The sequence below is a fragment of the Musa acuminata genome, chromosome BXJ2-10 (assembly GCF_036884655.1).
Source record: "Musa acuminata AAA Group cultivar baxijiao chromosome BXJ2-10, Cavendish_Baxijiao_AAA, whole genome shotgun sequence".
Taxonomy (NCBI): Eukaryota; Viridiplantae; Streptophyta; class Magnoliopsida; order Zingiberales; family Musaceae; genus Musa; species Musa acuminata.
In genome coordinates this window covers 31,984,823-32,002,124 of record NC_088347.1, presented here as the reverse complement: position 1 = coordinate 32,002,124, position 17,302 = coordinate 31,984,823, and the positions used below count along the sequence as shown (strand labels likewise).

Genomic DNA, 17,302 nt, shown 5'->3' with positions numbered 1-17,302 from the left:
GAGGGAATAACTTTGGGATGAATTAAACTCCTCCCCTTCAATCTTCTCCTTCTTCCTCCATTATTCCATCGATTATCCTCTCGAATAAATTGGTGATCCCTCTTGAAACACTAAATGGTGGTAAAGTGGTTGTCACATTTTCCGTTTGATACTAATCAAAATTGAATTGATCAATAGTTTGATAGTTCTAAATCAAAGTCACACTTAGATAGTTTAGTTCAGGTTCAATTCTGAATCAACTAAAAAGAAACATAGACTATCAAATGCCTTTTCAAATAATGAATATATCCATTTCAATGACTTCATAAATAAGTAGGGACATTTTATGAAAATTAAAATCGAAAAATAAACTAGCCAAAAAAAAGCATCCCCATTGCTTTGATGGAACCAATGCAATTGCCTTTTAGCATGAAATCAAGCAACAAAACTTGCATTATAAAAGGAACTTGCTTTTATTATTCGTTGACTATCGTTGACTACTCCGGAATTGCTGCGCGTCTTACAATAGAAGCCCAAAAATAACCATCAACGCATACCGCTGGATGAACTTTAAATATTAAGGAATATAAGGGGGTTACATGAAACATTCCCAGTACTTCGCTCTACCAAATGTCATCTATTATGAGCTGTAGGGGGTTATATGTTAAATTCCCAATTTCTTTGCCTAATCAAATCTCTCTCTCTCTCTTTCTCTCATCTCCCAAAAACCCCATGAGATCTCCCGCCTATCCGCGGGCCGTTCTCCGCTTCCAACCTCCGAAATCCCTGCTCATCCAATCCCTCGCTTCCGCTGGTCGCCCGAAGGACGGAATCCGATTGCTGGTTCTCTGCCGATCGGTTCACCCGGATTGCTTCATCGCCGTTCTCGAACACTGCGCCGCCACGGAGACCCTAATCACCGCGCGGCGGCTCCACGCCCGAATGATCGTCGCCACGTGCTCTGATCAGGATTCCTTCACCTGCAACCATCTTATCGATGTATATGGTTAATGCTTCTTATTGGACGAGGCGCATAGGGTTTGTAGGAGGTCGGGGAAGAAGAAGCTTCATCTCTGGAACATCCTAGTTACGGAATACTGCGAGTCTGGATTTTTAAACGAGGGGAGACCTTTGTTCGATGAAATGCCTAGGCGGTATGCATTTTCGTGGGGTACTATGATCATTGGGGTATGACGAATTGTCAAGTGGACAATCCTGCTCTTTAGAGTGGATCTTACATGAACTTCCTAAGCTCTTAGGATGTAAGTTTCCCTTATACATGGTCTTCTTTCTCGATCAGTTTCTTTTGCAGCAACAAATGCTAGAGTAGTATCTGTTTAGTTGAATTACATTATATACTTTGATAGAATGTGCTAAAAGGTGTCACACTGGTTCGTATCGTCTTCTGAACTGACAGAACAAACTTGGAGATTGTCTTAGGCTTGTAAGCATAAACAATTAACTGTCATATGTTTCTTTCTATTCTTAAATTAAAGGAGACACTAATTCTAAATATTTAACTGCTTCAAATCAAATCCTAACATGGTATATATGAGGTATAGTCCATTGACAGTAGTACACTCATCAGATCTTTGTAAGCCAATCTTATTCTTGTCCACTTCCGATGCAGGACTAATGGAGATATTACATTTGACATATGAAGTTAAACCAGTTTTTTTGGTAAAACTTGGTTTGTTCTGTTTGTTGCATAGACATTCTCTACTTTCTCTAGCATATTTGAAGTTCCGCATTGGTTCAAGTTGCTAATTTGCATAATATAGATAGTGTACATATTTACACCAAGATAGATGAGCTGTTCAATCTGCTCAAGTCAAATTTCATATAAAGAGTGAAGGAAGATTCACAAGCTAATTGCCTTTCGATTGTACAGATGAAGTGCCCTAGGCATGTGCAGTTTCTACTCAATTGCTGATATTTCAGAAGCAGAAGCATGTATGAGGAACTTTCCCTGTGGATCGCATCTTTTTTTGCCTTCTCCATTGTTGTTGATTCACCATTTCTTTTCCTTTCTTCTGCAAGGGCTCTTGCTCCATCAGCCATTTTGTCAATCCTTGATACCTCAATTCGATGCTCTCGTAATGCTCTTTCGTGTCTGAGTTCCAGATCCCTCTGCACTTTTCACATTAAACAGTCAGCTACTTTTTTTCTCACTTAAGGCATCATAAATCCTTCCTGTTTATAGTTCTTTTACGTATCAACAATTAGCTTATCACATGCACAGTTCATTGACGTCAGAAACTTGCCATAATGATCTTCTAGGAAAGATTAAAAAACTGGGAGGGTCTTCTCAGAGAAGAGATGCATGCGAAACATATTGGAGCTTGGTTCAAGAATGTCCTCATGGCCAATTTTTTTTTTTTTTTGCAACAAGATTTCCTTAAAAGTATAAAATAAGCTTAGATAGTAGGATTCCATGTTGCAGTGGCATATCATTGTCTACATGTCTATGTTGGGATGTAAGACTGACATTTGCCTTTTTTAGTGAAAAGAAATATTTAGTAAATTGCCTGGGTAAGATTTTTTTACAAATTTGATTTCAAATATAAGTTGTGACAGGGTAATTGCAATTAACAAATCCTTTGATGGAAAAGCAGTTCTTAGCTTTCAAATAAAGTAATGAGCTAACTTTTCGAGGATATGAAGTGCTGAATTTTTTCTGTTGCCTTTTGCTGTATATAAAATGCAACAGGATGCTAGTTGATTGATTATAAGAGATGTCAAGAGAGTTGTGCTTATTTGAATGTGTAATTAGTTAGTCGGGAGCATACTGCCAATGCTGCTTTAGAAGCTGGTGATGTGCAAACTGGAGCTTTGCCTACCTGATATAGGGGCTGAATTACTCAAGTGTTTCAGAATCTTCTGATCTAAGTTTCCAATTGACTTGTAAGAGTTGCTTGTTTTGGATTGAGGAACTGCATTTGATGGCAGTTTCTATTGCTTCTTGCAGTTCAGAGGCCTTAGCAAGATTATGTTTCCAACAGAGAGGTTGGTTTTAAGTTGGGGTGGCCAAGGCTCTAAATAGGACAAAATAAAAAAAAAGGAGAAAATTGAAACTAGTGCATCATCATGTCTACGAGAGTCGGTTATTGTACACCTCTTTTTGTTCCATTCGGCGTTTGGCTTTTAGCTTCTTCTCATTCTGCCATTCCAGAATAATGGACTTCATCTTGTCATATCTGAAAAATGTTTCAGTTTGGTAGAAGTAGATTAAGCAGAAAAACTTGCTGCTGCGGAAACCTTTTGATACATCAGATGGCTAAGCTATAATTACCTTTTTCTTATTTTATCCATCTTTGCTCTTTCCCATGCATCCACTTTTGTTTCCATCCTAGTGGAGTCAGTTGTTCTCTTGCCTCCGTTTTCCTTTTTGGAAAACGATGCTGTAGGTTTGGTTGTGGATGGGTTTTGTCGGCCTGTCTGCCTTTGTCCACGTTCAAATCTACTACTACCTGCATCATTTGATACTTATCAGAGAAAGTTGTTGATTTTAATGGGAAGATTGATGACCTTTGCATTTCGTGATTGTCTGTCATCAGGACCAGATTCTTCCAGCATCTTCTGTTTGATTATTACTGCCATTTTGATTTAAGTATCATCTACAACTAAGTGTGTTCTTATTTCCTTTATAAACTCTTTTGGGTGTTGGATCTGATGCTTGAAGGTGTTCCTGTATCGTTGATCATACGAAAAGTGATGCAAAAGCATATTAAACTTTCTTATCTATCTGTAATTGATGATGACCTCAATGATTCGGCTTTTTTTGGTAATTTAGGAACTACAGAAGGGAATATAACAGAAATGTACCTGATTGTCTTCCAGCTTTTGCCTCAAACCATCTGGATAATCTGCTGGAATCAGTTGGCTTGTTCATGCTATGTTCTCTTTCGCTTTTAACTTTGGCTGTCGGGTGCATCAATTGATCAATTGTCTTGTTTTGGTTCAATAAATCTTCTTCTTCCTCCTGTAAAGTAACAGCATGTGCAGCTGCTCCAACTGCAGTCACAAACTCAATATTGCTGGCATCTTTGATATCACTCATTTAGCTCTGGAACCAGTTAGCTTTTTCCTTTCTACAACAGAAAGCTGGTTATTATCTTCTTCAATAAATTGTTTCAAATGAAACACAAGTTGCAGTAACCAACTAGCTGAAAATCCAATATGTTTTTAGAAAATGCTTCTTAACTTCTTGATATAATGCTTATTGGGAATTTAAATAAACTTTCCACGTTTCAAGAACAAGGATTAGCATGCTATGCTGTGGGTCTTGCTTATAGCCCCTTAAGCTCTATACTACAACTAGCCTCAGATTAGAACAAAATGATGGATTAGTTTGGTATATGAGAATAGATGGACCTGCTACTACTAACCTAGGCCAATATATTGACCGTATCAGTTCATGACATTGGCATGGCATATGCTGAGCCATATCACATTGTCATAAGCCATAACTTGGTGTAATAATCTTAAACCGGAATATCTCACCCCATGAATGAGATTGAAGGAATTCAACTGCAACCATTTAAACAAAATTTGCGAATATGAAGCTGTTCTTATTGAATTGTTACATAAATTTAGAAGCAGTTGCATGTCATTATTGAAATCTTTGTTTTTATTCTTTGATCATACCAACAGACAACAGCGACAATATTTTGAAACCATGTCTAGGTTATGAATACAAGTATTTTATTCAAACAAATGCTTGTGTCATTAATTCAGTCAACTCATCTTTTTTGGTTTACTTTTTTTCCCTACCATAGTGCAGGCAGTTAGCATATACTGCTTTTTTCTTAAAAAAAATTGTAAAAAGTTAATTTTATACTTGAATGTGCAATCAGATCTATGCTTTCTGTCAATTAGCTTTTCGTGTTGAGTTTTTTAGGTTACAAGAGATGTCCAGTACATTGTTATCCTTGATAAAGCACAAAGTTGCAATGACATTGGTGAGACCATTTCGAAAAACTACTAATTATTGTCATTTACTGCTCATGCAGATGAAAATTTTACTCAGAAGAGGCTAAAAGAGAGGAGCAGTTTAGTTGGATATTGTCTAAAAAATATCCAATCTTTGATAGAGAAGAAGCAGCTCAAGGAGGGAACTAATTTTATAGAAAGTGGGATAGATGTATATCATGATATGAAAGAGTATACCTTATTTGTTTGAACAGATTGTTAATCATGGACCTTCTGGTGCAGATGTTGGTGTTTCTCTGGAACTTGAAATTGTTGTAAGCAGAAGGAAGATATCCATAATGACTTTTATCAGAAACCAAGTTTGGAAACAAAGCCAGGCTGGGTAATTTACTTGAGAATAACCAGACTGACGAGCCAGAGTCCAGGAACAAGAAAAATAAGGTATTGATTTGGCATGGAAGTTCTGATTAGTATCTGCAAATTTGGTTGAAGAAGAAAGGGATCACTTGTCTCCATTCTTCCCAGGTTCCAGCTTCTACCTGTACTCTTTCTGACCTTTTTGCCTGCAAAAGATCAAAACATGGCTTTCAGGCCGAAGGAATGCTCTTTGCTCATCGTTAGGGCTCATAATGTGCCTGGGCTGCCCATCAAACAAATATATATGCCAGCCAGGCAAGGGACTATTATGGGCTTCCTTTGGATAATGGGCCTTAACCCCTAAGACTGGTTTGTGCTACCCTCAGTCAGACACAGAAGAAATTCTATGGTGAGTGAAACATTTACTCAGGATTGTAGGTTTGCAAAGACTATATGTTGTTTCCAGTACCAGGAAATTTGCTGCACTTGCTGTCATATATTTGTATAAGGCCTGTTTATTGTGGTGGTGACTATTGTTTGCATATCATGCATTTAAATGAGCCTACAATTCTTACAGGTATATGCATCTCAGGTGGTCCCGAGTAAAATCCGGGTACAATTCCTCGTATTTCATGGAAGGTAGTGTGTCATGGTCAGTGCCTGCTATAAGCCTTCATCATTTGAAGGCAGTAGTTGACATGTCCTCTTTGAACACCCTGTTCCTTGTCTCCAGCTTACTGATCTCCCAGTGGTCCACGTAAAAATATTGACATCTGTTTCCTTCCTTCTTGTTTCTCAGGTCAAGTGCACATGGGCAGGAACTGCATCATCTGTGAACTCCCCCAAATTGATCTGGCAAACTATCCATGTAGCAATGTTATTGCCATCTAAGAATGCTGGTTCTCGATACGCCAAGTAATAAGGACTTCTTCACCGAGTGGTTGCGGTGTCCTTTTCATCTCAGCTACCACTTTTGGCTTGATAATTCATGGTAATTCTTCTGCTCTCTCAGTTGGCATGATATTGAAAATATTGGTGAATCTATTCTGCTTTGGTTCCTGATTTCACTCTAATCCTTATCAGAATGATATTTGAAACAATAAGAAACCTATTGTCTTAAGTAAACTCTTGCCGTCGGAGGTAACAATCATGTTAGGCATTTACATCTTTAATCTTAATTTCTTCCAAGGTTTTGCTTGTGTCCTTGTACCTGTGAGAAAAATGAACTGAGTCGGTTAAACATAGACCATTGCTGACATTTCTGTACCATTGGCATAATGGATATAAAATCCATAGCAGATACTTGTAATCTTCTTCTTCTGATTAATTGAGCAGATATGGGCTCATATTTCTTGCCACGCAAAGATCACGATGCCATCTAGAAATTTAACCTCAGTTGTCAATGCCGTCTGCAGCAGTTGGCACATTGCAAGGTACTAATGAGAAGAACTTTTCAGCTTTACAAAACCATTGGAGGCCTTCACCACCAGCATAGCTAACTAACCTCATTAAACGTTTTAGGTCCACCAAAAGAGTCTGGTGGATGGTTCCATAACAGTGTCAAGCAGAGCAAACTTGATCAACTTCAACTTTCAGCTGCTTACAGTAGTAACCTGCACAGTAACATCTTCATTAGCAAATCATAATTTTCAATTATTTAAGATCAGCTACATCAACTTTTTCTTGTTATCAACCATTAACTTTATTCAAATCTCTTGATTGGCACATCCATAGCATAAATGTTAACCGTAGAGATTAATTTCATTATGTAAATTGATAATTAGTTAAGCATTTTAGATTCATATTCTATATTAAATTACATCCACAGCGCTTAAATGAACATATTATTACACCGTTCACGATGTCCCAATGATCACCTACTTTCCACCAAATCCACACATGCATCTATTTGGACTCATCATTGAAGCTGCCTGGTCCATTAAATTATCATATTTGGTAGAAGAAGCCAATGAAGGGGCAGCAGAAGGAAACACAAGCAAAGAGAGTATTCTGCCGACACTTGTTATTCTCAACCACTGCCTGCTTCAAGAATCAGCTATCTCACATTAACAGCAAATCACGTTATAATCTGATGTGTCATGATGTCGATGGATGGCTTTGGGTCCCATCTGTAACATTGTCCGCTAGATTGTTCTGCGTGTGGTCGAGGGCAAACTCCGGATCTTTCGGCAGCTAAGCCTCTGCCTTCACTCGTCGGTTGCTCTCTTTTAGTAGCAGTAGTAGCGAGAGAGCCCTTTACTTTGGTCGCTTGCAGCTTTCCCTTCTCAACCCTCGTTTCTCGTACGTTCGCGTCCTCGAGCGGATTTCCCAAATTGCGTAAGAAATCAGCGTTTTCCTTATCATTTTCTCCTTCCTTTTCCGGTTTGTTCTCACGAAAGTTCAGAAAAATGTGATTTTTCTGTAGGTTTTTTTAGTCAACCAGAAGTGCTAGATGATTTATCTGCTGCTCTGACGAATTTATCAGCAGTTCTTGAGTGTTTCTCATTTTCGAGTCAACACTTTGTGGAGACTGTGTTTGATTGTACTGTTAATATTTCCTCGGCTCATCAATTCATCAGTTCTTGCGATTTCGATCAGAATATTGGCTAGTTTCGCCGGATTCAGTAATTCTTGATCAAGATGATGCACGCCAAGTCCGAATCAGATGTTACCAGCTTGGCCCCATCGTCGCCGCCTCGATCGCCAAAGAGGGCGACCTACTACGTGCAGAGCCCCTCCCGGGACTCTCACGATGGCGACAAGTCATCGTCGATGCAGGCAACCCCCGTGTACAACAGCCCCATGGAGTCCCCTTCTCACCCTTCCTTGGGGCGCCACTCGCGGACCTCGTCGGCGAGCCGGTTCTCCGGGCCCTTCCGGTCCTCGTCGGGCCGAAAGGGGTATAGGAAGAGAGTGAACGAGAAGGGTTGGCCCGAGTGCGATGTGATACAGGAAGAAGGGTCGTATGATGACCTCGATGACGACAAGGGACTGTCACGCCGTTGCCAGATCATCCTTGCGCTCCTCAGCTTCATCCTGCTGTTCACTGTCTTTTCTCTCATCATTTGGGGAGCTGCACGGCCCTACAAACCAGACGTCATCGTGAAGGTATACTTCATTGACTTCTCTCAACTGACAATTCGTTTGTTGCTTCACTTTTTACTGCAATTTGAACCCATTTCATCACACACAGAAATGACTTCCAAAGAGTTTGTTGGTTTTGTCGGGGATATGTTGAAGCTATTGTGTTACTCAGTGAATTGGAAACATACTGCAACTTGACGTTTCTTAATTTTGTGTTAAATTTTGACTCATAGTTGACATTAGCTAGGGAATCGAGGTCGCCACAGAAGTTATTGTTATGCTATAATACAAGAATCTAAGGATTTATGATTTTGTATGAGTTGGTACTGTTAGGGAATGAAGCTTATTTGGAAATTAAATGTACAAAGGTTGTCGCTAATGATCAATGGGTCGGAATGGATCTGTGACTGGATGCTCTCCAGAAAGGATTAGCTCTTGAAGAAACTAACTATGATTTCGAGCTTAATGCTTTGATAACTTAGTTCCGCAAGGATAAGTAATGTTTATTGTGAAACCATTTATATGAGAATTCTGTTATCCAGTTAAGGCTTTAATTATTGTATTGTATATGAGGCTAAGGATATTTGTTGTGGAGGTACAAATTATTTGATTGGTGTTGTTATATGTGATTTTACTTGGAAATATATGGCTTTTACGTGTTCAGCAACAAAATCTCATTCATGGTTATTTATTTGTTTCCAATGACAACATATTCTTCTTCCTTTGAATGTATTAATTCTTTTTAAGAAATATTATTGCATGTTATGATGCTCATATCGATAACTTTCAAATGCCATGTTATAAATATTATCTAAGAAGTAGCCACTTTGAGCCTGCTGCACGATGAAATGTTCGCTTTTAATTACTCTCTTGATACCAGAGCTTGTCGATGGATGACTTTTATGCTGGAGAGGGTACCGATACCACTGGTGTCCCAACTAAGATGGTCACAGTGAACTGTTCATTGAAGATAAGTGTGTACAATACTGCTACAATGTTTGGCATTCATGTAACGTCAAGCCCCATCCAGCTCATGTTCTCAGAAATCACAATTGCTACCGGTGAGGTAAGTCTGTTCCTGTATTGTGTTTGTTAATGGTAAACTAAGGAGAAATTAATCTACGAGTGTGCCTGATGCCTTGGATCCTATTGTGTGATGCTTTAGTTGTTCCCCTAGCTGCTAGTGCCATTATTAAAGCCACCAGCCGGAGGGACATAACCACTTAAAGTTGATGCATGTATCGTCTAAGTCGGATTATCAAGTTCATATTGCTTTGTTTAACCTATCGCATCACAAAAAGCAGACCAGTGCACTAAAGCCAAGTATTTGCGTACTTGGAAAAAAAAAGAATCATTTTTTTGGCTGGTCATTTTGTCATTTGAAATGTCTGAATTTTGTAAAACAACCTTAAGCAAAATCTCTTTCAATAATGTCCTTTTGTTGCATGTTAGTTCCTCAAATCATTTTCTTTTTTGTGGGTGATTCACATGAATCAATCCATCAATCGTTTATGCTTTATCAATTTTGTTGCTTAAATCTGTTAAACCTAAATCGCTAAACTTGTTCGAAGCGATGAATCTTTTATGGTCATGCTAAAACCATGAGTTGCCATAGGTTGGTTTTTTGTTCTAAAAGCCAAATTCAATGGTGCTTACCATTGTGACTTGCCTAGCCTCATCCTTGTTGCTAGCATATAATGGTAGGCTTTGTTATAACTTGTGCAATGAACTGTTTATGGTCAACTAGCAACAAAGGATGTAGTGAAACTTTCCTTCATGTCCTGCCTAGCCTCGTTGTTTTCCATAGCTGATCCGCATCCGCTGCAATGTATATATCATGACTGGTTTCTGGCTATGCATATATGTTTTGTGACACTTTTCCAAAGAACAAATCCATGTACAATGCTGTGAACCAATACATACATCATGGAAGGGACAGAAACTTGATTCTAACAAGTGTAATACTTGGAGAAACTTATTGTCACTTTTTTTGTATCTAATTGCAGGTGCAGAAATATTACCAGCCTAGAAAGAGCCGTAGAACAGTATCAGCCGTCTTGCATGGAGAAAAGGTGCCATTATACGGCGCCGGGGCAGGCATGGCTTTATCCAGCACTGGTGGACAGGTCCCTTTAACTCTGGATTTTGAGATCATATCACGGGGAGATGTGATCGGAAAGCTGGTGCGGGTGAAGCATCGAAAGCATGTCTCATGTCAGCTCGTGGTGGATTCCAGCAAGAACAAGCCTATAAAGTTTGCCCGTAATTCATGCACCTACGTGTGAGGAATGTTCCTGTTTCTTATGGTATGGGAAGCAGCAGAAATATCTATGTTTGCGGTCATAGAAAATGAAAAGAAGTGTTTTCTGGTGATTATATTTGTAAGTACAAGATAATAATATTTGATTGCTTGGAGTTGTGCCTGGTGCTATGATGTATTTGACATTTTGTTTCCTTTAGGCTGTATACACTTCTTATATTTGGACAACAACAAGGGAAATAATATCAGAGAACCTCATGCACTGTTCTATTTTTTTTATTTTAATTGATTTGTGTATTTGTATTTCATTATTATAAAAATAATTATGGAAAAGGATGTTTTCATTATTTTAATTGATTTATGTATTTTTATAATTATTATAAAAATAATTATAATTGATTTATGTATTTGTATTTCATTCTTATATTATCCTTCTTCTGCCTTCTTGTCATGAACAGGAAGATTTGTCACGTGCCTTACCGACGTTTGAACTCTATATGTCACATTGGATGATGATGATGATGATGATGATAACGCTACAAGTCATTTGATCGTTTACGGGCTTTGCAAAGTCATCCAAACCAATCGTTATTATTCGATCACGGCCGGTCCGCTACAAGCCTCGAGCATCAATCAATAAAGCGCAACCACGCCGAAGCCCTCCTACCGGCAGCCGCTGCGTGGGAGGGAATCGACCATCTCCGAGCGGCGGCAGCTTCCCCTCTCGCCGAAAGGTGGCTCTTTTCGGCCCCGGACGGGGCCCTTCCTGTTGCAGAACGAAAACATCAGGTCTGATTCGATCATATCTCTGCTGCTACGAAGGTCATTCATGAAGCGTCGCATCAGTTTGTTTGCTGGGGTTCGGAAGGTACGCGTCTGTCTTTCATGGTCCGTTTTGGTTCTATTCGATCACGTTTGCTTTCCTGTTGTTTCTATACCCATACCGCATCTCTATGTTCTTGTTCTTTGACCCACATTCTGCTTAGTTCTTTCTCTCTCTCTCATATATATTTTACTGCGAAATTAGATGTGTTTGCAGATGATATGATAAGATAGATAGATATCCTCAATTTGGTTCAATAGTTCATGGCAATACATTGGAAAGCAGCTTCTACATTGAATCCTTTCTTCAGCTAACGTCTCAAAATAGGGAATGTTGTGTTCCCCTTTGATAGCACACCATGACTAGTTTTTAGAACTGCAGGAAAGAAGCCTCATTAACCTTTTTTAGTTTGACTTGATTGCAACATATCTGAAATCATTTGAGAGAGCCTTCTTTGTATCTTTAGGATGCTATAGAAGTGGATGTTGGGCAGGCCATTCATCCATGAGAAAGCCTCAATTCAACACACAATGTCAATAGATATTAGCTTATTTGGCAGACTTAGTGCAGAATTAGAGCACAAAAACTCACCTGGGAACCATCAGCATTGTCTTCATTGCCAGCTGAGGGTTCCCAGACTTGCATTCTTAGTATGCTTATGAACCTTGTTATAGAGAGATTAATTGGCAACATTAGATAAGAAAAAAATATAAATATATGTATACAAGAAACAATAGGAAATTACACCATACAAAGAATCGGTTAGCTGTTCACCATTCATTATTAGAACAAAAAAGACAGACAAACTATAGTTGAACCATGAATATAGTCTCAGGAAGAGGTATGGAACATGAAATTTAGGCTTTACAAAACAGACTGCAAAATATTCTCACAAACTGCTGCCGTATTCGTAGCTGTCTTTCTTCTTCCCCATCTCTACCTCCTGCGTCTGTGCACCTTCGCTGCTCGATGCAGATGGATTCCGACCATACTCGCTCGTCGGTGCACTGTACTCGCTGCTGGCATACTCTTGAGTGGTCAGTGCCATTTTTCTAAACTTCTTCATGTCCTCATTATATTGGCCGGAATCGTAATCTGAGCTGCCATATGAGCTGTAGAACCTGCTATGACCGGGTCTGATGCCTTCATGTAAATCTTCAAGAGATACATCTCCTTCTAATGCTCGAAGAATCTGCTTGTTGGTTTCACTCGTTAGGGTTAGTAAAAGCTGGATGTATTAGATAGATAGTAAGCTATTAGAGGCTGACAAAAGAAGAAAAAATCAGAGTCTCATCAAAACCACCTGAAACTTAAGTGTGATATGAGTTCGAAAGTTTACAGACTTCTGGAAAACAAGATGCAGATTTGTGCATAGAAAACACTTCAAAGAACAAATGACAATGCAAGACGATAAAACCAGTTTAACAATTGAAGGAGAAAAAGGGTGTACAAGGCTTATGAGCATATAGTTAATAGCGTACGCAATCTTATCCCACAAGTAGAGATGTTATTTATATGATTCAAATCCTAATCATCCAACTTGTAAACGAGCAGTCTTACCTGCCATACATTGTATCAAGACTCACTCATACTTGTGCAAAAAAAATCACTTAAAATTCATTCAAAATAACACAAACACTGATGAAAGACACTTGGAGAAAACATGGAAAGGAAAGAGTACCTGACTCATCCTTGGCCGTCGCCTTGACGAGTGACGCACACATGCTGCAGCACAGGCAATCATGCGAGCCATCTCATTAGGGTTATAGTTCATTCCCAACTTTGGATCAACAAGGGCATCGTAATTGCCATCCTCGAGAGCTCGAGTAAGCAATGGCCTTGCCTGAAGTCACAAGAAAATTGAAGAATTAAATGTGGGAAGGTAAAATCAGAAGCAACACATCAAGATGATACACACACAAAAAAAAGTTAGGAAAAATACTAACCCAGTCGACTAAGCTATCATCCATGAAAGTTTGGGACGAATCAACAGGGCGTCGTCCGGTGATTAGCTCCAGAAGCATGATACCAAATGAAAAGACATCTGATTTGTCAGTGAGTTTGCCTGAAGATGCATACTCAGGTGCCAGATAACTGCAAGAATGCAGGGGCTACAGATTAGAAAAAACTGACCAAGAAATCAAGAGAATGACAACCTCACACCAACATCTTTGTAGCCAAATTGCAACGAGGAAATTGTCGATAGTAGATCCGTTTCCAGATGCAGAAGATATAGCAGAAAATGCATCAAAGTGCAAAGACTAATAATAAAGAAACTTACTCCCAAGAAGTAGGTCTTTAGAAGGAGGAATAATTTATTAATCTTGTTCAATAATGATGAGTCCAAACCAAAGCAAAGTGTAAATCTTAGAAATGAAGCATACCCGAATGTTCCCATAACTCTCGTAGAAACATGGGTGTTATTATCAGAAGCAAACTTCGCTAGCCCGAAATCTGCAACCTGCAAACAGAACACACAGGTTGAATTAATCAAAGCTACACTGATAATAAAAGTAAAAAATGGTGATTGATTCAGAAGATTTTATGGCACACAATTGTTCTTAAAGATCTATGCTGTTTGGTCTACTCTACCAAGAAGCCAAAGCTGAAATGTTCATTGCAGATTCAAGCTTGGCTGAGAACATATGGTAGATGGTCTGGTGTGTAACATAAAATGTGATATACCTACAGGATATGTGTCCTTACCTTTGCCACAAACTTATAATCTAGAAGAATGTTGGCTGCCTTGATGTCGCGGTGAATAATCTTAGGATGACCTGGAAATTGAAAATACTAGTGGTTAGGACCGAAACAGGAATCGACGACAATAAGCCTTCAAAAAAGAAGAGATAACTCACAGTCCTCATGAAGATATGCCAATCCTTTTGCAGAACCCAACGCAATTCTTAGTCGTGTAGGCCATTCCATAGTTGGTCGACCTCTTCCTGGAACACAAAAACTACCTTAGATGAAAGGATCCATTGGAATTAGAACACATCATCTATCCGTCTAATATATGTGCATCACTTTTTCATGTGCAAGTCCTCCGGAATTGCACTGTCATAATCCAAAGAAACGCATACATCAAACATGTATATTGAAACAAGCTTAAATTCTTACCGTGCAAATGGAACTCCAATGTGTTATTAGGAACATATTCGTAAACGAGCAGCCTCTTGCCTCCAGAAATGCAATACCCAACCAACGAAACGAGGTGCTTGTGATGAACTCGACTGATGGTCTCAACCTCTGCCTGGAACTCACGCTCGCCCTGTCCGCTCCCTGTTTTCAGCTGCTTGACGGCGACTTCCTTGCCGTTTGGAAGCACTCCTCTGTGCACGTAACCGAAGCCACCTTGTCCGAGGAGATTAGCATCAGAGAAGCCATCGGTTGCCATGGCGAGTTCTTCGTAAGTGAAGGTGCTTTTTGAGAAGCCAAAGGCGACACCAGGAGAAGGTGGAGGCGGTGGGAACTCTGAGCCGGAGTAGTTGGATCCAGAACCACCGCTGCTGTGTATCATAGGTGGAGGTGGCGGTGGAGGCAAATCGCCTGCAGACTGTGGAGGACGCGAAGCAAATGGTGGCGGTGGAAGTGGCGGAGGAGGAGGTCCTGAAGGCAGTTTGACAACATGATCTGCTGCGGGTGGAGCACTCTGTTGCCAGTATTCACCGTATCTGTCAGCTGAAAACACGTTCTACATTAGTTGGATATGAGATTTATTGTCGATTTGGAAGTCCAAAAAATCTAATTGAAAAGACAAGCAAAATGCAATTATAATAAATTTATTTTTTCTTTGACATGAAATATATATATATATTTCTTTCTCACTGTACAAACATTCTGAGCAGTAAGCCACAGAATGAGATGTCTTCGTCTCTCTGTGTCCGATAACCAAACTCGTCTTTGAGAAAAGACACCGAAGAAGAACGAAAGATACATAAATATATTTCCAGAAATAGTTACGAAAGGAGGGTAGATCTAACCTTTCGTTCCCGGTGGGGGCGGCGGGGGAGCTCCGAAGTAATATGGCGGCGGCGATGGCAGCCGGCGCTTCTTTTTCCAACAACAGACGCATATAAAGCTTAGCAGCAACAAGATCACCACCCCGCCAACCGCTACCCCGACCACAAGCGAAGTCGAGATCGAGCTCGACGAAGATGGTGAGGACGAAGAGGGCGGCGACCGCGTAGACGGGGTCTTGGGTGGCGTAGGAGAAGGCGGTGAGGGTGGCGATCGACCCGATGGTGGCGGCGGCGGCGGCGACGAGGACGAACCGGAAGGGGTCACTGGTGGGGGAGGGGAGGAGCCGGACGGGCTGGAGGGAGGCGGCGAGGCTGAGGGCGGAGACGGGGAGGGGTTGGCGGGGGAGGGAGGGGGCGAGGTCGGCGGTGGGGCGGACGGGGTGGCCGGCGGCGGAGGAGAGGTCGAAGGAGGCGTGGCGGGGGTGGCAGGGGGAGGGGCACTGGCGGGGGCCGGAGGCGGGGACGTCGGCGACGGGGTCGACATTGTCGCCAAGCACCGGGGTTGTCTTGTTGCTTGCTTTCCTCTCCAGTCTTATTGAGATCGACCAAAAAGATGTCTCTGTTCTTGCTGTTGCGTTAGGTTTGGGTTGGGGAGTGACCGAAGGAAAAGGTGGCAGTGCGGGTAATAAATGTTCGGCAGCACGCCGCTGTGGGTCCCGCCCCTCTCTCTCTCTCTCTCTCTCTCTTTGGGGGAACAAGGAGGGAGAGACGCAAAAGAATGTATTTTATTGTTTTCACATATTTATCAGTAAAAAATTCAAAATTATCATGTTTGATATCATATCCATTGATATATATATATATATATATATATAAGAAATGTATATTTGATCACATGTATCATCATTCTCTAAAGTTTCATCCACTTAAAAAAATTTATGATTAATTCACCTAAAACACTTATCTAACATACCAAAAAAAAATACTTATCTAACTTCCATTTTTATTTTTCCATATGTCTTCCTTATAAAATTATGATAAAAAAATATTATCTTTTACTCATGGTAAAAATTATGAACATAAGATGTGAGTGAAAATAATAATCAAAAGCAGTACAGACAGAGACAGACGGTCAGATACTCCAAAATAAATGTATTGAGTAGGCACCTAAAAGAAGTACTCAGAAAAAAAAATAATACACAAGTACTGTTACTTGAATGAGATTGACCAAACTCCATGTGATGTGACTTCAGGAAGGGATCAAAACAGCTTGGCAGAGTCCCCCCATCTTCCATCGACACTTGACTTTGACCTTCATACTGTTTTGAACTGTAGTTGGGTGTTTTTTCCAGATGGACTTCTGGAAGAGTTTCTTTCCCAGAAGCTGCATCATGAATATGAAGAAGAATATAAAAAGAAGGTTAGGATTTGCCCAACCTTTTTCTTCCTTGCTGACAGATGAAAAGAACTCGAAGCCATGTCAAAAAGTTACTGAAACTGATTACAAAACTCATCTACTTCAATCCCTCCAACCATGATTCTCAATAAATAGTGGGACAGACACAATAGACCATTCAACAGCCAGTGTAGTGTTTGATAATGCAAATGACACCAACCAGTAGATAAGATGGAGTATTAATATCAATGATTGCCAGTATTAAGCAGATAATATCTTGAACCAAGTGTGCAGCCAATGAACCAAGTATTAATAATATCCAGCACACTCGAGCTTTAGAATCTCCCATGGCAAAACCTCACTGATGAGATGAGGTGCAAGAAAGATCCAACAAGCTTACAAGTTCAACCAAAGGTTGGGAGGAATCGAATGATGAGAGAGAGAGAGAGAGGTGAGACGTGTGTGAGAATTAAAAGTCTGACAGCAATGATTGCTAGGCAATGGTTGGA

At 40.1% G+C, this 17,302-nt stretch overlaps 3 protein-coding genes and 1 long non-coding RNA gene across 8 annotated transcripts; 2 read left to right on the top strand and 2 right to left on the bottom strand.

The window, feature by feature from the left end:
• The first annotated feature begins 707 nt into the window (after positions 1-707).
• Positions 708-6,626, top strand: LOC108951485 (uncharacterized). Of its 2 annotated transcripts, XR_010492225.1 has the most exons (6): positions 708-1,241; positions 4,992-5,111; positions 5,194-5,352; positions 5,437-5,677; positions 5,846-5,907; positions 6,068-6,626. It is a non-coding gene; the product is annotated as an uncharacterized LOC108951485 (long non-coding RNA). The 2 variants fall into 2 exon arrangements; XR_001975903.2 differs by having other exon boundaries at positions 5,194-5,677.
• Positions 1,759-5,280, bottom strand: LOC103968922 (uncharacterized). The gene is made up of 5 exons (XM_009382284.3): positions 5,149-5,280; positions 3,805-4,070; positions 3,272-3,449; positions 3,095-3,176; positions 1,759-2,109 (listed from the first exon to the last, which is right to left on the bottom strand). The coding sequence occupies exons 2-5, from the start codon at positions 4,037-4,039 to the stop codon at positions 1,774-1,776; spliced, it is 831 nt and encodes a 276-aa protein (XP_009380559.2). The 5' UTR covers positions 4,040-4,070; positions 5,149-5,280; the 3' UTR covers positions 1,759-1,773.
• A 771-nt stretch (positions 6,627-7,397) lies between the features above and the next one.
• Positions 7,398-10,891, top strand: LOC103968920 (uncharacterized). 4 transcript variants are annotated; one of them, XM_009382282.3, is made up of 4 exons: positions 7,398-7,605; positions 7,867-8,376; positions 9,233-9,418; positions 10,359-10,891. In XM_009382282.3, the coding sequence occupies exons 2-4, from the start codon at positions 7,909-7,911 to the stop codon at positions 10,635-10,637; spliced, it is 933 nt and encodes a 310-aa protein (XP_009380557.2). In that variant the 5' UTR covers positions 7,398-7,605; positions 7,867-7,908; the 3' UTR covers positions 10,638-10,891. The 4 variants fall into 4 exon arrangements, with proteins under 4 accessions (XP_009380557.2, XP_009380553.2, XP_009380554.2 ...); XM_009382278.3 differs by having other exon boundaries at positions 7,449-7,605; positions 7,694-8,376; XM_009382279.3 differs by having other exon boundaries at positions 7,472-7,605; positions 7,673-8,376.
• A 1,293-nt stretch (positions 10,892-12,184) lies between these two features.
• LOC103968919 (proline-rich receptor-like protein kinase PERK1) lies at positions 12,185-16,055 on the bottom strand. Its single transcript, XM_009382277.3, has 8 exons — positions 15,419-16,055; positions 14,556-15,116; positions 14,294-14,380; positions 14,142-14,212; positions 13,820-13,896; positions 13,382-13,529; positions 13,117-13,278; positions 12,185-12,627 (listed from the first exon to the last, which is right to left on the bottom strand). The coding sequence occupies exons 1-8, from the start codon at positions 15,939-15,941 to the stop codon at positions 12,325-12,327; spliced, it is 1,932 nt and encodes a 643-aa protein (XP_009380552.2). The 5' UTR covers positions 15,942-16,055; the 3' UTR covers positions 12,185-12,324.
• Positions 16,056-17,302: the final 1,247 nt, after the last annotated feature.

Bases quoted from the DNA above. Each gene is read 5' to 3' on its own strand.
- LOC103968922 (XM_009382284.3), bottom strand. From the start codon at position 4,039: ATGAGTGATATCAAAGATGCCAGCAATATTGAGTTTGTGACTGCAGTT. The intron at 3,177-3,271 runs GTAATTATAGCT...AACATTTTTCAG, and splicing joins ATGGATAAAATAAGAAAAAG to ATATGACAAGATGAAGTCCA. The intron at 2,110-3,094 runs GTGTACAATAAC...TGAAAAGTGCAG, and splicing joins GCCGAATGGAACAAAAAGAG to AGGGATCTGGAACTCAGACA.
- LOC103968920 (XM_009382282.3), top strand. From the start codon at position 7,909: ATGATGCACGCCAAGTCCGAATCAGATGTTACCAGCTTGGCCCCATCG. The intron at 8,377-9,232 runs GTATACTTCATT...TCTTGATACCAG, and splicing joins AACCAGACGTCATCGTGAAG to AGCTTGTCGATGGATGACTT. The intron at 9,419-10,358 runs GTAAGTCTGTTC...ATCTAATTGCAG, and splicing joins TCACAATTGCTACCGGTGAG to GTGCAGAAATATTACCAGCC.
- LOC103968919 (XM_009382277.3), bottom strand. From the start codon at position 15,941: ATGTCGACCCCGTCGCCGACGTCCCCGCCTCCGGCCCCCGCCAGTGCC. The intron at 14,381-14,555 runs GTAAGAATTTAA...TTTGTGTTCCAG, and splicing joins ATTGGAGTTCCATTTGCACG to GAAGAGGTCGACCAACTATG. The intron at 12,628-13,116 runs GTACTCTTTCCT...ACCAACAAGCAG, and splicing joins GACGGCCAAGGATGAGTCAG to ATTCTTCGAGCATTAGAAGG.